This window comes from Staurois parvus, unplaced genomic scaffold (genome assembly GCF_062004578.1).
Source record: "Staurois parvus isolate SC_StPar_1 unplaced genomic scaffold, SC_StPar_1.0 ptg000827l, whole genome shotgun sequence".
Classification (NCBI taxonomy): domain Eukaryota; kingdom Metazoa; phylum Chordata; class Amphibia; order Anura; family Ranidae; genus Staurois; species Staurois parvus.
In genome coordinates, this window is record NW_028318623.1 from 4,297,835 (window position 1) to 4,316,981 (window position 19,147).

Here is a 19,147-nt window from a genome sequence, read left to right on the forward strand (position 1 = left end):
CTGCCAATAGTAAATGGCTTATTTCAGCCATCTAACTGTAACTTTTTCTGGACAGCTTGTTCTATTAATGAAAGTTGAAAAATAACAGACTTACTGGCTGGATCACCAGGTGAAAATAAAGAAAAAAAGCCTTAACCTCCTCGGCGGTCTGATTATTTCCGATTTTTTGTGCTGAAAGCGGTACCATTTTTTTGCATGGAAATATGTAATTTTCTATTGTAGGCTGTAATTTTTAGGAATAACTCACTGAAATCTGTCCGAACAAGAGTCTATTAAACATCCCGGATATGATAAAACTTGAAACACGAAATCATAAATTATAATTGAATAAATAATCATAATAAATAATAATATTATAATAATAATACATTTCATTCAATAATATAATCAAACCAAAAACACTGAAATTTGAAATACAGAGGCAAATTCGCACATCACTGAGCAAAGTCGCAAAATCGTTTTCAGTGTCTGATGAGGAATTTCCCCCACGAATCATTATCACTCAATTCTGCAAGTGGTTCTGATTTACTATCGCTGTTCTCTAGCCGGTCTAAAACCGATTTTGACATAAAGGGACGCTTTTTGGACGCCATGGACGTTTCTCAGTTTCCAGGCAGAAAGAACAGTAAAAATGCAGGCAGGGCGCCGGACAAAGCAGTAGGGACAAAATATATGTGAAATGCATTGAAACAGCAATGTTTTACTATATAATAATCATTTTTTAAAAAATGACATTTTTAAAAAATTTCAAATTTGCCGCCGGTTCCGGCGCCCGTACGTCCCGACGTCACAGGGACCGGAACACGGAAGGCGGATGCCGGCATCGGCCGGAGGAGATGGCCGGGGATGCTGCAGGGGACACATCGCGGGAGCGAAGGACAAGGTAAGTGCTGCAGGTACTCCCTGAGCAACGCCGCATGGTAAGCCCGAGTGTAGCTCGGGGTTACCGCTTTTGGTACTGACATTTTACCCCGAGCTACACTCGGGAATACCGCCAGGGAGGTTAAAAGAATGTTTGCTGAAATATGATACATTTTTCTTTTTGGCTTTAATATCATTTAATTATTTTTTTTTGTAATTTATTTTTATTTTAGTGGAGAGTTAATAGAGATTTTTACCTCTTACTCGTAATGAATTCCTAGAAACCTTTATTAGCTTTAATTACCTCTCCTGTCTCTCTTCTCTCCTATTTGTGCTAATTTGTAAAATAATGTTTTTACCATTTGTACATGTACATTTTTAAACTCGTGAAACAAAAATAGAATGTGACCGGATGCAGTGGTGTATTTTGGATTTGTGTTGCCCTAGGCAACACAAGAATTGGCTCCCCCCATTGACCAACAACACTCCAGCACACCCCACCCCCACCCAAGAGAGCCTTCCACTACCACTGCCCCCCATACACTGGCAACCCCCCCCCACCCCAACAAGAGATAAGACACTCACCTTCACAGCTCTGGACATCCCCGGGAACAAGAGTCAGGCCCCGCATACACCATCAAGCAGCCCGCAACCTCTCTCAGATCCCACCTGGTCCCCATGCTGCGTGTGTCCCTTCTTCCTTTCCTTCTTTTGGGGGACAGCACTGCCCCCCTGAAGAATGCTGCTGCCCCCCCTGAAAAATGCCGCCCTAGGCAAATAGCTTGTTTGCCTTGTGGTAAATACACCCCTGACTGGATGCACTAAGTCATGTGCCTCCATCCCTTAATATATCCATAGAAACAATTTATTTGTCCTGGGACTTTAAATGAAGCACAGCACAGTGTGGCACCCATGGGATAATTTCACTTCCTCCCACCTTTCTCCAAATGTACGGTTTTGATGGCCTCCTCACTGTTGCTATGTGACACTATGTCTGTAACCATGCAGATTTCACCATCGATGTGCTACCTTTTTTTTCTCTCTTGTGTTCCTTTTTTTTTTTCTTTAATTTACTGCTTGTATGTGTATATATATATGTGAAAACTAATAAAAATTGTTAATACAAAAAAAAATTAAGCACAGCACACATGACCAATGAATAACTAGTTTCCAACATAAATTTTTAATAAATGAATAAACTTCTCATTGTTTACAAAAAAGAGGATAAAATGGTAACAAGCTGATTTGTAATAAATCCATATTAATGCATTGCATACATAATTGGATATACAATTGACCAAATACAATCCAGATGTCGATACATAATTCCATTAAAATTGCATCCAAAAGCTCGACACGTTTCGTAGCTCTTAGTTCACTTCTTCAGGAGTAGATGCATGTATAATAGAAATCAGCTAAATATACATATGACAGTATTTCCAAATGGTGATCGCCAGAGGAGTCTCCCCCTGGAGTTGTGGAAGTACGACTCCGCAAGAACCCAAGGGGACAAGCCAGAAGCAGATTCAAAGTACGTTGGCAATCATGTTGGCACCCAAAAGTAATTACATGACTTAATAGCTGTACCTCAAAGTGTTGCTTCTCAGTATTCTCATGGAGCTTCAGCTCGAGATTTGAATGCAATTTTAATGTAATTATGTATCGACATCTGGATTGTATTTGGTCAGCTGTATATCCAATTATGTATGAAATGCATTAATATGGATTTATTACAAATCAGCTTGTTACCATTGTATCCTCTTTTGAGAAGTCTATTCATTTATTAAAAATGAATGTTGGAAACTAGTTATTCTTTGGTCATGTGTGTTGTGCCTCATTTAAAGTCCCAGGACAAATAAATTGGTTCTATGGAGACCTGTGAAACAAAGGAAAAACCAAAACTCTAAAGGTGAGCAGACCCCCAAGTCTATTAAAGCGGAGTTCCACTCACCCTATCAAAAAATAAAAGTCAGCAACTACAAAAACTGTAGCTGCTGACTTTTAAAAAGCAGCCACTTACCTGTTCCTTGGTCCCGTGGTGTGTCCCCCGCAGCCTGTTTCACCAGCTGTCCTGTATTCCAGGAGGCCGGCATCTTCAGTGTGGGCACCTGGCTGTGACAGCTTGCGGCTTCACAGCCGGGTGCCCACTGCACATGTGCGAGTAGCGCTGCACTTTCTGAATGGTCCTGTAGTCTTCTGGGACCTGTCACGTGTCCCAAAAGACTACAGGGAGGGAGGGGGGAGAACAGCTTCCATGTGGTTACGGTCTTGGTGTAGCTCATACATTACTATCCATAGATCTCCTTGTAATGGGCATTCAGGGTAGCTTTGTAAGTTCTTAAATTCTTTTTAAAAAATGGTATCTTTTGGGACTAAGCAAATTCTTATATGTGGTGGCTGCTTTTGTTTTCTTTTTTAAGCTTTTTCCCTCAATTTTCAACTGTTCATCCAGCTATTAACACACTTCCAGTCTTGCGGCTTTACAGCCGGGTACCCACTGCACATGCGCGAGTAGCGCTGCACTTTCTGAATGGTCCTGTAGTCTTCTGGGACCTGTCACATGTCCCAAAAGACTACAGGGAGGGAGGGGGGAGAACAGCTTCCGTTTCAGATCGCCTAGGCGATCGGACTGGAAGTGGGTGCAGGTACCTGTCAAATTCGGGTACATGCTTCCCCCGCCCCCCAAAGGTACCAATCGTTAATGGGGAGCGTGGGAGCAGTCCTTAAAGCGAAACTTCCCCTTTTGGGTGGAGCTCCGTTTTAAGTCTGTGATCACGATCTTTGGTGAATCTCCTCTTCCAGTCCTAGCAATTAGAAGACAAGAGACTCCATAGGTCCTTAGCAATGTCTAAGCCTTGCTGTCCTCTTCAAATAGGGAGTATCCTTAAACCAACTGCAACAAAAAACAAAAAGAGAGGGTGAACCAAGATAGTACATTACCACAAGGCCAATTAATTGAAGAAATAGAAGTCAAATGTACTCACAAGTGTAAAAAAACGTCAGGTATAAAAATAATCCAGTATGAATACTCAAACAGTGCCCATCTGAAAGAGCGTAGCTTACACGTTTCAAGGGCTGTGCTCTCTTACTCAGAGATCTTTAACCTCCCTGGCGGTATTCCCGAGTGTAGCTCGGGGTAGAGTTTCAGTACCACAAGCGGTAAACCTGAGCTACACACGGGCTTAACATGCGGCCTTGCTCAGGGATTCCCTGCAGCGCTTACCTTGTCCTGCGCTCCCGCGATGCGTCCCCTGCAGCGTCCCCGGCCATCTCCTCCGGCCGATGCCGGCATCCGGCTTCTGTGTTCCAGTCCCTGTGACGTCGGGACGTACGGGCGCCGGAACCGGCGGCAAATTTGAAAGTTTTAAAAAATGTCTTTTTTTTGTAAACGATTATTACATAGCAAAACATTGCTGTTTCAAACCATTTTACATACATTTTGTCCGGCGCCCTGCCTACATTTTGACTGTTCTTTCTGCCTGGAAACTGGGAAGAGTCCATGGCGTCCAAAAAGCGTCCCTTTATGTCAAAATCGGTTTTAGACCAGCTAGAGAACAGCGATAGTAAATCAGAACCACTTGCAGAATTGAGTGATAATGATTCGTGGGGGAAATTCGTCATCAGACACTGAAAACGATTCTGCGACTTTGCTCAGTGATGTGCGAACTTGGAGCTATATTTCAAATTTCAGTGTTTTTGATTTGATTATATTATTGAATTAATTGTATTATTATTATATTATTATTTTTTATGATTATTAAATTATAATTTATGATTTCGTGTTTCAAGTTTTACCCGGGATGTTTACTAGACTCTTGTTCGGACAGATTTCAGTGAGTTATTCCTAAAAATTACAGGCCTGCAATAAAAAAATGACATATTTCCATGCAAAAAAATGTACCGCTTTCAGCACCAAAAATCTGAAATAATCATACCGCCAGGGAGGTTAAACCTGTATGCTGTTCTTTTGTAAATAACTTCCTTGTGGTTTTTTTTACTGGAATTTAAAGCGTATGAACAGTCATGTGTATTTTAGTTTTAGATAGAGTGTGGGATGGTTAATGGTTAAAACCATTCTCAGGTTTGTACTGTTGTCTGTGTCCCTCTCTGTTTGTCCTGGTGACCTGTGACACTAAGAAAGAAAGTGATAGGAATTTCAAATTGTTATCATTGTCATCAGGACAAGAAGTGAAGGGGACTCTTCCAATTGGCACACCTGTTTTGATGATAACAGTCTAAGGGTTCATTCACACTAGGGTTTGAGGGGCACATTTTTCTACCAGCCACCACCACCATTCCCCCTTTAGCTTCAGAGGCAGCAGCCAGAGGCGTGTATATATATATATATATATATATATATATATATATTTATATATATACACACACTCACCAACCACTTTATTAGGTACACCTGTTCATTTTCTTGGTAACACAAATTGCTAATCAGCCAATCACAAGGCAGCAACTCAGTGCATTTAGGCATCTAGACATGGTGAAGATGACTTGCTGAAGTTCAAACCCAGCATCAGAATGGGGAAGAAAATTTACAGAAAATAATGCCATTTCGATTTTAGTGTACTAAACGTTTTGGTCTCCATTAGAGCTTCGGGCTCCTGTCTACTTCTTGAATTGCCCCTAATATACTCTACCATAGGGGAAGACAGATTGATAACGTTCACACAATGTCAGATTAAACTCTGTGGAGGTTCCTAAGCAGTCAACATCTTCAGGTCTCCAGGTTTTTGGACGTTTCTCATGCTCCAGTGGGATAACATTGAATTAAGTAGTGTCGGCCACTAGATGCAGAAGACCATCACAGCTATACATTACATGTACATAGGTTGCACCAAACATTTTTTACAAACCACCAGCTGAAAAAAGATGAGCTTTTAAGTGACAAACTTTTATGTGAACATGACGTCTATGGTTTATGTACTTTTAGTTGTTATTGGGTACATGACATTAATACAGTATTTTCTCTATAGAGTCTTTAATGGAAAGTTATCCTTTCTTAGGGTTGATTATTTTTTTTCTATCTTTTGTAAAGAATTTAAGAAAGCTTGATTGTAAATTTCTTTCAAGATCAAATCAATATAATTTTGGTTCGTTGTTGCGGGGTCCTTAAATGGTATGGGTCCCATAGGCCAATGCCTACTCTGCCTATTTGGTAATTCGGCACTGCCCTCACAGCAGCCTATAACACTTATACAACCTCTCTAATTGGAACAAACTTGGCTGCCTATACAAATATGAAATAAAAACTTGAAAGGGATATTTATTTTTTTAATTATTTTTGTTTTTTTTTGTAATTTAAGGAAAAAGCGGACTTAGGAGAAATAAACTTCTCATTGTGTTACTTGCCAACTGCTGGACGCCTTACTGCCACTGTCATCAAAGCCACCAACTTGAAGGCCATGGATCTGACTGGTTTCTCAGGTGAGCTACAATTTTACTATTTTTCCTAGAGTGAATACAATAGGGTATTTTTTTTTAATTAGGGATTATCAAAAATATGTTCTAGTACCAAAAGAGTATGATCCTGTGATTGTACATTAGAACTCACAGAGTGGAAGTAACAGAAATATTACTTTAATTTCCCTCCTGGTACAAAGACATGCATGGGATTGTCCCTATCTCAACCATTTTACCCTAAAAGAACCCTTTAAATAATTTTCAGGAAACCCTTGCTAAAACCAGTTCATTGTTAGTCACTGAGAAAAATGCCATTACATGATATTAGTGGTCATTTGGAGGTTTGCCTTTACAATGGTAGTTAGTAGGAAGAATTCCCATCACAATGGTGGTCAAAATGCTAACAGACAACCAAAAAAGATCATTGGCTTCATACAGCTGGCTCTGGCAGGTGGCGTTGTCCCCAGAACTCTGCAGTCACCATCAAAAGGGAGGTCAATCGGCCACAAATCAAGGAACCCCTAGTAACTCATGGAGGAACCCCAATAAAATTAAGAGCATATATTGCATGGACATGTAGCTTGAGAAAGGGGATACATGCCCCAAAATATGTCACCTTGCTACAACATGTATGATGTCATAATGTGGCCACCATCTTGGTTTTTACATATTGCTCGCTCATCTGCTTGTTCTTCCTGGTGTGCTCCCTAGAATACAACTAGGATCCTGGTATCTGACATCCACCTAGTGGGGTCCACTGTAACACCACTGACCACCTGGTTTATTGCCATGCACTTGAGACTTGGCCAGGGGTGGACTGACCATTCGGGCACTAGGGCACTGCCCGAGGGCCCAGGGTCAGTAGGGGGCCCCATGAGATGGCCCTAGTACCTTTCATAGGCTTTTTTGGGGTGTGGTTTTTGGTGTGGGTGAGGACACAGGGGCCCCATGATCCCCTATTGCCCGGGGGCCCCATGAGTTGTCAGTCCGCCCCTGGACTTGGCACAGATGTGCTTGTATATTCATTTTACATGTCAGTGCAATATATACTTTTCATATTTATTGAGTTTTAATAAATACACTCAGGAGGTGGTGCTCTCTATTTTTCTTTCCCTTTTAGTATTTACTTTATTATGCTGGTGGGAACTGTCCCAGATCCTGTATGAAAGACATTGCTGATGCTGCCATCATATGAATTTTTCATGTTTTATAGACTTGTTTTATGGACTCATTGTTCTAATATAATATTTTTTCCCTTTTTTGTGTGTTCTATGTATAGCACCCCCCTGACATTTCACCTCAGGGTGTTGGTTTCTAGGCATGGTGGGTGTGGACAGTTGCAGAAAAATTGGGTCTCAGTCACTTTTAGACTGAACAAAAGTGAGTTTATTGCTCACAATGACAAAAAGTAGGGAGAGAGGGTTATGGCACAGGACACCCTAGGACGATATGCAACCAGACCAGCAGACTCCAAAGACCAAAACAGCCAGGTAGACAGCAGTACAGAACAAGGGCATTAGATCTGCATCCAATATTCTGTACCTACAAGCAACAGCTGTCTCCTCTAGCAACCAAAAACTCACAGCGCCGTGCAGGGTTTCTTTGGATGAGTCCGTCTTGACGCTTTCCCAGGCTCTCTGCAATCCCCAACTCATGAAAGAGTAACCTCTGATACTTCATCTCAGAACTCCACCCCTTTTCTCATGCCTAGAGGCAGCGGACAGGCTCTCTCTTGCAGAGCCTCAAGCACATGGCTAGCCCTTAGGCTTCAGGCCTACCCCAACACAGCTGTTCCTCACACATCCACACCAGATCAAAGTCTGGGTGGGAGGACCTGGATCACTTGACCTCCCCAAATATATATACTCTCTCCCAACATGCATCAGTGGTCATTCATCTGTAACTTGTTATACTAATGCCAAAGGTAACAGTGCTGCCTACTGACAAAAGGGAGGAACTACAGCTAGGCCAGACTTTGGGGTGAACCCAAATGACTACAAGACTACATTTTTAGGTAGCCCCTGGGGGGGGAGGGGGATTGGGGGGTTACATATGATTTGAGTTTTTGCGCTGGAACCAGTTTGCATCTGGGTATGCACTCTACATACCTGGCTACATTAGGTTAGTGAGGGCAGTTGTTTATTAACCTCTGGAGCAGGGGCGGACTGGCCATTTGGAAACTTGGGCACTGCCCGAGGGGCCGGGGTCAGTAGGGGGCAACATGTGATTCCCCTGGTACCTTTTTCATAGGCTTTTTTGAGTTTGGGCAAGCACACAGGGGCCCCATGATCCCCTATTGCCCGGGGGCCCCATGAGTTGTCAGTCCACCCCTGCTCTGGAAGAACCCTAGGGTTTCACAGATCACTGGTTGAGAATGGGTGTTGTAGACCCAAGTCCAACCAGTACCCACAAGGCAATTCTGGGCTCTATATGTACCTAGTTAAATTCAGTCTTACTGCAGCAGGAATGTGGCATGTTCTAAAATAGAAATACTTTGACACAAGGGAATTCTGCCATGTTCCATTAGACAGTTGCCTTGTTACAATAGAGAGTGTCACAACTGAGAATGACATGTTTCAATAGACAACTGCCTGTTACAAGATAAAGCTGCATGTTATAAATAGGAACCTTCCATGGTTTAGTAGAATTTCTGCTTAACAATTGTTGAGAAAAGAGAGACACAGAGGTATTATTTAACATTAACAGACTTTGATAAAAAAAAATTATATACACATGCTAAAAATATGATACACATTAAAAAAAACGATAGATTCTCTTTAAAGGACAAGTTCGTGAGTTTTTTTTTTTTTTACAAAAACCTACCAGCCTTCCTCACTAGCCTCCTAAATATACACTCACCGGCCACTTTATTAGGTACACCTATTCAATTGGTTGGTAACATAAATTGTTAATCAACCAATCACATGGCAGCAACTCAATGCCGACTTGCTGAAGTTGAAACCGAGCATCAGAATGGGAAATAAAGGGGATTTAAGTGACTTTGAATGTGGCATGGTCGTTGATGCTAGACAGGCTGGTCTGACTATTTCAAAAACTGCTGATCTGCTGGGATTTTCATGCACAACCATCTGTAGGGTTTACAGAGAATGGTCTGAAAAAGAGAAAATATCCAGTGAGCGGCAGTTGTGTGGAGGAAAATGCCTTGTTGATGTCAGAGGTCAGAGGGGAATGGGCAGACTGGACATTCAGGTAGGGTCAGAATTTGATGTAAATAACATGAAAGCATGGATCCATCCTGCCATGTATCAACAGTTCAGGCTGGTGGTGGTGGTGTAATGGTGTGGGGAAGATTTTCTTGGCACTTGCAAGGTGTACCTAATATAGTGGCCTTAGAGTATACCCAACTCAGCCATTCCCCCCTGGTTTGCAGCCCAGCAGGCAGGCCACTCACACCTAGTTTTTTTTTTTACTGGATTGGCTGCAGACAGTACAGGAGGCTGTCACTGGAGAAGGTACATAAGCACCTGCAAAGATCTAGGCTGTGTATGTTAAGGGAGGGTAGTTGAGAGGTTTCTGGAAAAAAAAATCAAACTTGTCTTCTAACAACTGTAAAATATCAGCCACACAGGGAGGGTATTGATTTTAGTAGGTCCACCAACTTAAGTTGTGAGAAGGAGCAGTAAGGCACAGGGATAAAAAAAACAGGAAATAGAGTCTACATAAGTAATGAGCAAATATGCCAATGCCTATGTACATGAAGTACATTATTACAATACAAGGGCTTGAAAACATTACTGTTACAGATAAAATTATTATTTAAGTTGAACTCTTTTACATGTATAGGTCCAAAAATAATTTTGGAAAGTGTGTACATTTCCTTTTAGATCACCTGTCTTCAGTTTATCCCCATGCAGGTTTTCATATTACTCGTTATATACTGTACTTACAACTCACCATGTTCCGGAAAAAAGTCTCTTTACAAAGCTGAAAAGGCAAAGCTTAGAATGCAACCAGCTGAATGGCTCAAAGGATATCTGGCCCTTCTTCTCTCCTTGCTCTATATGTACAGATTTTAATTTGAGAGAGATAGTCTGAAAGGAACCCTCTGATGCAGCCAAGCCCAATATTTCCAAAACACATGTTCCTGAAACTGGCTGTAAATGTAAATGGATGCTGAAATGACCACCAGCTAAGAGCAATAGTAATTCAAAGTACAGTACAGTATGTCACCAGCACACCAAGGATCTCTAGAATGGGTCCAAAACTTAATTCAGTGATCACATCATAGTTACAATGGCAACAATTTGGAACCTTGTGGAGTACTTGTCACTTGCCTGATGAAGGGGTCCTGCCAGGCTCCAAAACATTGCTATTGTAACTATGATGTGATTGCTAAATAAAGTTTTGGACCGATTCTGGAGATCTTGGTATGTTGATGACATACTTCCCACTCTAATGCAGCCATTCTCAATGAGGGGGCTAAGGAGCCCTAAGGTTCTACTAGGGGGTGAGCTGTGGGTGATTGACCTCTCATCTGATGGTGCCTGAAAAGTTCTGGGGACAACGTCACTTGGCAGAGCCAGCAGCATCACATCAATGATCTTTTAGCTGCCTGTAAGTGTGAAATTCCACTGTCCACCAATGCAGAGGCGGACTGACCATTTGAACCCTCGGGCACGAGGGCGCGGAGTCAGTAGGAGGCCCCATGAGATGCCCCTGGTACCTTCTTCATAGGCTTTTTTGAGTTTGAGCAAGGACACAGGGGCCCCATGATCCCCTATTGCCCAGGGACCCCATGAGTTGTCAGTCCGCCCCTGCACCAATGTAAGGAGTATTTTTCCCGCTGACCCCCAGAGGTACCATGAGACCTCAAAATGATTTCAAGGGTTCCTCTAGGGTAAAACGGTTGAGAAAGACTGTTCTAATGCATTTCAAAATATTACCATGGTATTGTAAAATCAATCATATGAATTTTTAAAGTTGATCAAATCCCTGTTTAATAGGTATAAATGTAATAAATTCTTAAACGGGGTGGTTTTAAAATTTTAAAAAGTGCTTCCCCACTGGGAGATAAGCTGATTTTTATCTCTTTGTATGGTATAAGCTGGACATCTGCATTAACATTGTACACTAAAGCAAAAAGGGACCTATAATGTATAGTAGATGACTTTTATTTTCGTATTTAATATTTTATGGCCTACAGAATTTGTACTGGAATGAGCCACTGACAGATCAAGAAAGGATCTATATCCCTATCTCATCTCATAGCTCAGCTCTGCTAAATAATTGATTGGTTTTACAAAGTAATACTCTGCAACAATATATATGAATATCTATTTCTTTTTCTCTTCTTTAAGATCCGTATGTGAAAGTTTCACTTATCTGTGAGGGCCGGAGACTAAAAAAGAGGAAGACCTCTATAAAGAAAAACACGCTGAACCCAACTTATAATGAGGCCCTAGTGTTTGACATTCCTAATGAAAATATGGACCATGTGAGCCTCACCATTGCTGTAATGGATTATGATTGGTAAGGATTTCAAATGTTTGTACAGTTAGGAAAACATTATGGTGCATTAGAATCAGGTATGACCGGTTAAGTGTGGTAGGTGACCAGGGGCGGACTGACCATTTGGAAACTCAGGCACTGCCCGAGGGCTCGGGGTCAGTAGGGGGCCCCATGAGATGCCCCTGGTACCTTTCATAGGCTTTTTTGAATGTGGTTTGAGTGTGGGCGAGGACACAGGGGCCCCATGATCCCCTATTGCCCGGGGGCCCCATGAGTTGTCAGTCCACCCCTGTAAGTGACCCTTCCCCAGGAGCTAAAAGCGCAAACTGGGTGCTATGAAGGCACTCATGGGTGTTGTAGGAGGCACCTGGAGGAGCGAGAAGCTGACAGTGCTGGCAGTGTCTGCCACAAGTGGAGGAAGGTGACCTTCCTGTGCAATTTCTTTGCACAGAGCAGGTAAGTATTACCTCTTGTTAAAAATAAATAAATAAGTCTTTAGTATCACTTTAAGGTCATTCTAAAGCCTTAAAGTGGTTGTAAAAGCTCAAGTTTTTTTTTACCTTAATGTATTTTAGAAACAGCTTTTTCAAAAAGCTTTTGTGTGGAAAAGCCCCCCCAATACATACCTGAGTCCCCACTTGATCCAGCAATGTGCACGGGAGCAGCAGCTCTCCTGGTACTCTCCCTCTTCATTGGCAGAGACAGCAGTGGGAGCCGTTGGCTCCAGCTACTGTCATTCATAGCCAGTGAGCCACTGAGGAGAGAGCAGGGGGGTGGGGATGAGCTGCACTGTATGTGTGAATGAACACGCGGAGCAGCGGCTTGGGAGTGAGCTTGCTTGGGTGCCTCCATAGCAAGCTGCTTGCTTTTAGCACTCAGTAGGAGTAAGAGCCCTGGAGGGGGACCTGAGAAGAGTCTCTGCATTAAGAAAAAACCTTCTGCATCCTGGAATCCCCCCTTAGCCCCTCTTTAGTCCCCATACACATATATAACTGGATACTAACATTTATAGGTAAAGTTGATCCAGGAAATATCTGATTGCCTCTGGAGGATCAGGAAGGATTTTTTTCCCTGCAGGATCAAATTGGATCATGCTTTGCTGGGTTTTTTGCCTTCCTCTGGATCAATTGTGGGTATAGGATTATAACTTATTTTTTTATGGTTGAACTGGATGGACTTTTGTCTTTTTTCAGCCAGACTAACTATGTAACTATGTAACACACGTTGCGAATTGTGATTGCAAGCAGAATAATTACGAATCTGCCCGTGATACCAAATCATGGTAGAACTCACAATGCAGTTTAATGGCCCCCTAAATGCGATGGCCTTGTGCCGCAATTGTGGCTTGACGCGATTGTGGCAAAACTCGAGTTTTGAAAACGTGCTACACTTGTCGCCCAAAAAGGAGCATTTTCAGGTGACAAATGTGCATAGGGTAGTCCACGAAGTGCATAGGCTGCCCTATGTGCGAAATGTACACATACAAATTGTTCAACCAAAACCACAAGCTGGAATGCATGTTCCCGCTACGCAGCCCTATACTTACCTGATCCTGACTTTCTCTGCTCTCTCCCTCCTCACTGGGCAGATTGATAACAGTGGGAGTCATTGACTCTTGCTGCTGTCAATCAGATCCTATAATGAGGGCATGGGTGGTGGGGCAAACCCCAATTGTGTCAATGGACGCAGGCAGCAGGGCTTGGAAGTAAACCCACACAAATACCCAATAGCAAGTGGGGGGGATACTTGGAAGGGGGGAGGATCCAGGAGTGCTGGCGGAGGACCCCAGAAGAGGAGGATTAGGCTGCTCTCTCCAAAACCATTACCCAGAGCATGTGTGTAGACATGTGCATTTCATTTCAGACAAAAACTTCATTTTCAGAGATTCAGATTATATGAGTCTCTGAATGGACGTAGAAATGAATGTCAACGAATCTGAAAACAAAATATAACGAAAATAACAAATGCATTTGTTTCATTCTTTTCATTTGGATGATGTCACATGACTCAATAATAGTTCAGGCCCATGGGGAAATTAATTCATTTTTTTGTTTGATAATTCAGATTCGGATAACGAATAGATCCAGATTTCATTCCATTCAGTAATTCGAATGCACATGACTCCAGTAGATATTGTCCAAATGTCTCATGCCATTTCTCTTGGTGGGTTGGACTAGTGTCCGATTCCAATACTTTCTATTTGAATCCATCCGATTCAATAATATATTGAATATATAGAAATCTTTCTTAAAAACTGAAACATTTTTTTAATCCACCGGGAAGTGAATGCAAAAGATATGAAACGAATTCCAAAAAAACAAATTGGGCCAGCTTAATGAATATGATGAAATTAAATTGTTCAATGAACAGATGCATCCAAAGCGAAAAAAAAAAGTCTATAGTTTTTAACATGTTTGTTATTAAAATATAAATAAATAAATAAAATTCTACTTTAGGCCCAATCTATCATTATTTTGAGACCTCTAAACTGGCTCAGTAAGACTGATTCTTTCAAGAAATGGAACAGTTTATGAAATGTTCCTGAATCCTTTACTAAACACATATATTTTTTCAGCTTCCTTTCATATTTTTGTACCATATACTGTATGCATGCCAAGGTATTTAGTTTATCGCCTGGGGATGCAACACAAATATTCTGTTTGGATACATCAGAATCCTATAGGGAGGGTTCAGTAGAGCTGAGCTGTATCCCTGGATAATGAAAACAGACAATGCTGCCTGAACATATAGATCAGAAGCTGACATACACAGGAGGAAGTCTTTAAAGAAATCTCGAGTATTCAGCTCAGTTGGAACAGATTGATCATAGACTCCAGAAGTTCGAAGTCCCATAACTCAAAGTTTTTGGGAAGTATGTATGTTCCAAGGTATCACATATAAGTAGCCTGCAGCAGCAACTTCCCCGCTGACCAGGGATGGTAGATGGATGTTTGATAAGTTATCTGATCATCTCACAGTAGGTCTTCTCATATGCATGCATGGAGTGCTCATATACTACGTGCGAGCAAGGAATCAAATGATGTCCAGTTTAAAAAGTATTACATTGTGTAACCCTTTATGTAAGCGGGGATTTACCAAGCTAGGTAGCCAGATTTGCTCACTAATGACCAGCTGTCTTCAGGTCTGTTGGTGTATACCACAGGTGTCAAACTGGCGGCCCTCCAGCTGTTGCCAAACTACAAGTCCCATGATGCAATGCAAGATTGACAGTTACAAACATGACTCCAGAAGGCAGAGGCATGATGGGACTTGTAGTTCGGCAACAGCTGGAGGGCCGCCAGTTTGACACCCCTGCTCTAGATGAACTCCTCTTCAACCTAGGGTTGGTGTCACCAACCGATAACACTTGGCGATAACACTTGGTGACACCCCCTCCAACGATCCCCGCAGAATGGATCGGATCTGCGGATTATTATTATTATACAGTATTTATAAAGCGCCAATAGTTCGCTCAGCGCTGTACATTACAAAGGGGGACAGAACATGTGACAGAACAATACCAATACAATGCAAAACATGAGGGGATTGAGGGCCCTGCTCCTTGGAGCCTACAATCTAGGAGGATTGAACATAATGGATCGGACTCCGATCCAATATGCTCAATCCGCAGATCCGATCCATCCTGCGGGGATCGTCAACTTTCTTTACAACTTTCCTTTTCGTGGGGGGGGTCCGGTGTCACCCCGTATAGGTTGCATGACGATGATCCCCGCAGGATGGTCCGGATCTGCGGATTGAGCATAATGGATCAGAGTCCATTATGCTCCCCAATCCACAGATCCGATCCATCCTACAGGGATCATCGTCATGCAACCTATACGGGGTGACACCGGATCCGCTCCACGAAAAGGAAAGTTGTAAAGAAAGCCGACGATCCATGCAGGATGGATCGGATCCATGACGCAATGCAAGATTGACAGTTACAAACATGACTCCAGAAGGCAGAGGCATGATGGGACTTGTAGTTCGGCAACAGCTGGAGGGCCGCCAGTTTGATACCCCTGCTCTAGATGAACTCCTCTTCAACCTAGGGTTGGTGTCACCAACCGATAACACTTAATGACACCCCCTCCAACGATCACCGTAGAATGGATCGGATCCGATCCATTATGCTCAATCCACAGATCCGATCCATCCTTCATGGATCGTCAACTTTCTTTACAACTTACCTTTTCGTGGGGGGGTCCGGTGTCACCCCATATAGGTTGCATGCCGACGATCCCCGCAGGATGGTCCGGATCTGCGGATTGAGCATAATGGATCGGAGTCCGATCCATTATGCTCCCCAATCCACAGATCCGATCCATCCTACAGGGATCATCGTCATGCAACCTATACGGGGTGACACCGGATCCACTCCACGAAAAGGAAAGTTGTAAAGAAAGCCGACGATCCATGCAGGATGGATCAGATCCATCCTGCGGGGATCATCGGCTTTCTTTACAACTTACCTTTTCGTGGAGCTGGTCCGGTGTCACCCCGTGCGGTCGGTGTCACCCCGTGTGGAGCGCACCCCCCACACCTGCCTCGGAACACCACTAAGTGACAATCTGGAGCAGGGGATTTGGCTCCTGTTCTTTTAAATGTTTGACACCCCTGGTATATACTCTGTACAAGTCATATAGATACGGAAATGAGAGGGGGATCATTATAGTAATGGAGTTGACGGAGAACAATTAAAGTGCAGTTATTTCTGAGATCAAGGCTAAATGTAGAGTTTGTACTGTGCTAGGCATAAATATACACCGATCAGACACAACAGTATGACCACTAAGGGGTAAAGTCAATAACATTGATTATTTCATTACAATGGCATCTGAAAGTGGGTGGGATACATAAGCCAGCAAGTGAATGTGTTATCCCTGACGTTAAGGATTTTAGCAACTTTGACAAGGGCAAAAGTCAGAGGAACTCCAAATCTGCAGATTTTGTGGGATGTTCCCTGTCTGCAATGGTCAGGACCTACCAAAAGTGGTCCAAGGAAGAAAAACGCGCAAACGGGTGACAGGGTCATAGATGGCTATGGCTCCTTGCTGAATGTGGTGAGTGAATGCCAGCCCGTGTTTTCTGATCCAATAGAAGAGCCACTGTAGCTCAAATTGCTGAAAAAGTTAATGCTGGTTTCAATAGAAAAGTGTCAGAGCACACAGTGCATCACAGTTTGTTGCATATGGGGCTGACCAGTCAGGGCGCCCATGCTTTCCCATGTCCACAGCCAAAAGCACCTACAATGAACATTGCAGTTTGTTGCATATGGGGTTGCATAGTCTCAGACCGGTCAGGGTATCCATGCTGACCCATTTCCACTGCCAAAAACACCTACAATGGGCATGTGAGCATCAGAACTGGACCACAGAGCAATGGAAGAAGTTGTCCAGGCCTGATGATTCATGTTTTCTTTTACATCATGTGGATGGTCAGGTGATGTATGTCGCTAACCTGGGGATGAGATGCCACCAGGATGCACTATGGGTAGAAGGCAAGCTGGCGATGGCAGTGTGATGCCTTGGGCAATGTTCTGCTGGGAAACCTTGGGTCCTTCCATTCAGGTGGCTGTTACTTTGGAGTCCATTCCTCGATGGGTCAGGGCTGTTTAGGCAGCAAAAGGGGAGCCAACTCATTATTAGAGGATGGTCATATTGTTATAGCTGATCTATGTCCATGTATAGTATCATTCATTCATTCATTCATTCATTTATTCATAAAGCTCTATGTCTCTTGTCACCAATCATACTGCCTGCTGACCAAGAAATAATAAAACCAGAATGCCCTAGCAGTAACCATAAGCCCTTGTATTTATGTGCCATTGGGTAGCACAAGTCTACTCATCAATAATCTGTACAAAAACACAGAAATTTTGCTTGAGTTATTCTTTCTAATAGCTTCTGCGCCAATCCTTCAGATCTAAGCTGCATTCATCTACACATTTCCACAACATAAAAGAGTCACACACACAAGTTCTGTGCCTTAGCCGTAACCAGGGGCGGACTGACCATTTGGAAACCCGGGCACTGCCCGAGGGCCCAGGGTCAGTAGGGGGCCCCATGAGATACCCCTGGTAACTTTTTCATAGGCTTTTTTGAGTTTGGGCAAGGACATAGGGGCCCCATGATCCCCTATTGCCCGGGGGGTCAGTAGGGGGCCCCATGAGATGCCCCTGGTACCTTTTTCATAGTCTTTTTTGAGTTTGGGCAAGGGCACAGGGGCCCCATGATCCCCTATTGCCCGGGGGCCCCATGAGTTGTCAGTCCGCCCCTGGCCGTAACTTAACTTTCCCTATGTCCAGAAATATGATAAATACAGCTCCACATGGAAATGCATTAGTCAGGACTAACACATGTACATGGCTTCCTGTAAGTGCATGGCAAACATCCCCAATGACCCAATGCCCATCAGTCAAAAATAAATTATAATCGGGCAACCTGAACCAATTTATTTATTTCAGGTACTTATAAAGAGCCATCAATTTACACAGTGCTTTACATGTGTATTATACATTCACATCAGTCCCTGCCCTCAAAGAGCTTACAATTTAGATCCTTAATTCACGTTCATATACAGTATACACATACAAGGGCCAATTTAGACAGGAGCCAATTAACCTACCAGCATGTCTTTGAAGTGTGGGAGAAAACTGGAGTACCCAGAGGAAACCCATGTAGACACAGGGAGATTGCATTGTTTTATTAACATGAGCCTATTAACATGAGCCGCAGGGGCGGACTGACAACTCATGGGGCCCCCGGGCAATAGGGGATCATGGGGCCCCTGTGTCCTTGCCCAAACTCGAAAAAGCCTATGAAAAAGGTACCAGGGGTATCTCATAGGGCCCCCTACTGACCCAGGCCCTCGGGCAGTGCCTGAGTTTCCAAATGGTCAGTCCGCCCCTGAGCATTTTCGATATTTCTACCAATAGAAATATGACAGCTGATACTGAGTTGCTCTGGATGACACTAGAAGACCATATGAAACTGGGAACATGTTATATGAGGCTAGTAGGGATCAATGCTATCACCCTAATCAATGTTTCCACTAAAAACTGCTGAGGTCCGAAGGTCGTGCATCAAATACCAAAGGGACACTTGCGGCCCTTGGGCCATAGGTTGGGCACCAGGGTTTTAGAATTTATTGAGAATCAAAATGCAAGAGAATTTCAACTTTACAGAAAGTTTCATTGATGGGAAAAGGTATAATTTGTATGTATGTGTTTTTACAGTATAGGTCATAATGAAGTCATTGGGATGTGCCGGGTGGGCAGCGACGCAGACATGCCTGGCAGAGAACACTGGAACGAGATGTTGGCAAACCCTAGAAAACCCATTGAACATTGGCATCAGCTGGTTGAGGTAAATGATCCCAGATTAAATTGTTCAGAACACAATGT

General features: G+C 43.0%; 1 protein-coding gene across 3 annotated transcripts in view; it reads left to right on the top strand.

The window, feature by feature from the left end:
* Positions 1 to 19,147, top strand: part of SYT3 (synaptotagmin 3) — a 379,591-nt gene that overhangs the window by 324,111 nt on the left and 36,333 nt on the right. For all 3 annotated transcript variants that reach the window (XM_089655190.1, XM_089655188.1, XM_089655189.1), the window contains 3 exons: positions 6,177 to 6,297; positions 11,592 to 11,763; positions 18,980 to 19,109. In XM_089655190.1, coding sequence (XP_089511316.1) covers positions 6,177 to 6,297; positions 11,592 to 11,763; positions 18,980 to 19,109 — 423 coding nt within the window. The remainder of the gene's footprint in view (positions 1 to 6,176; positions 6,298 to 11,591; positions 11,764 to 18,979; positions 19,110 to 19,147) is intronic.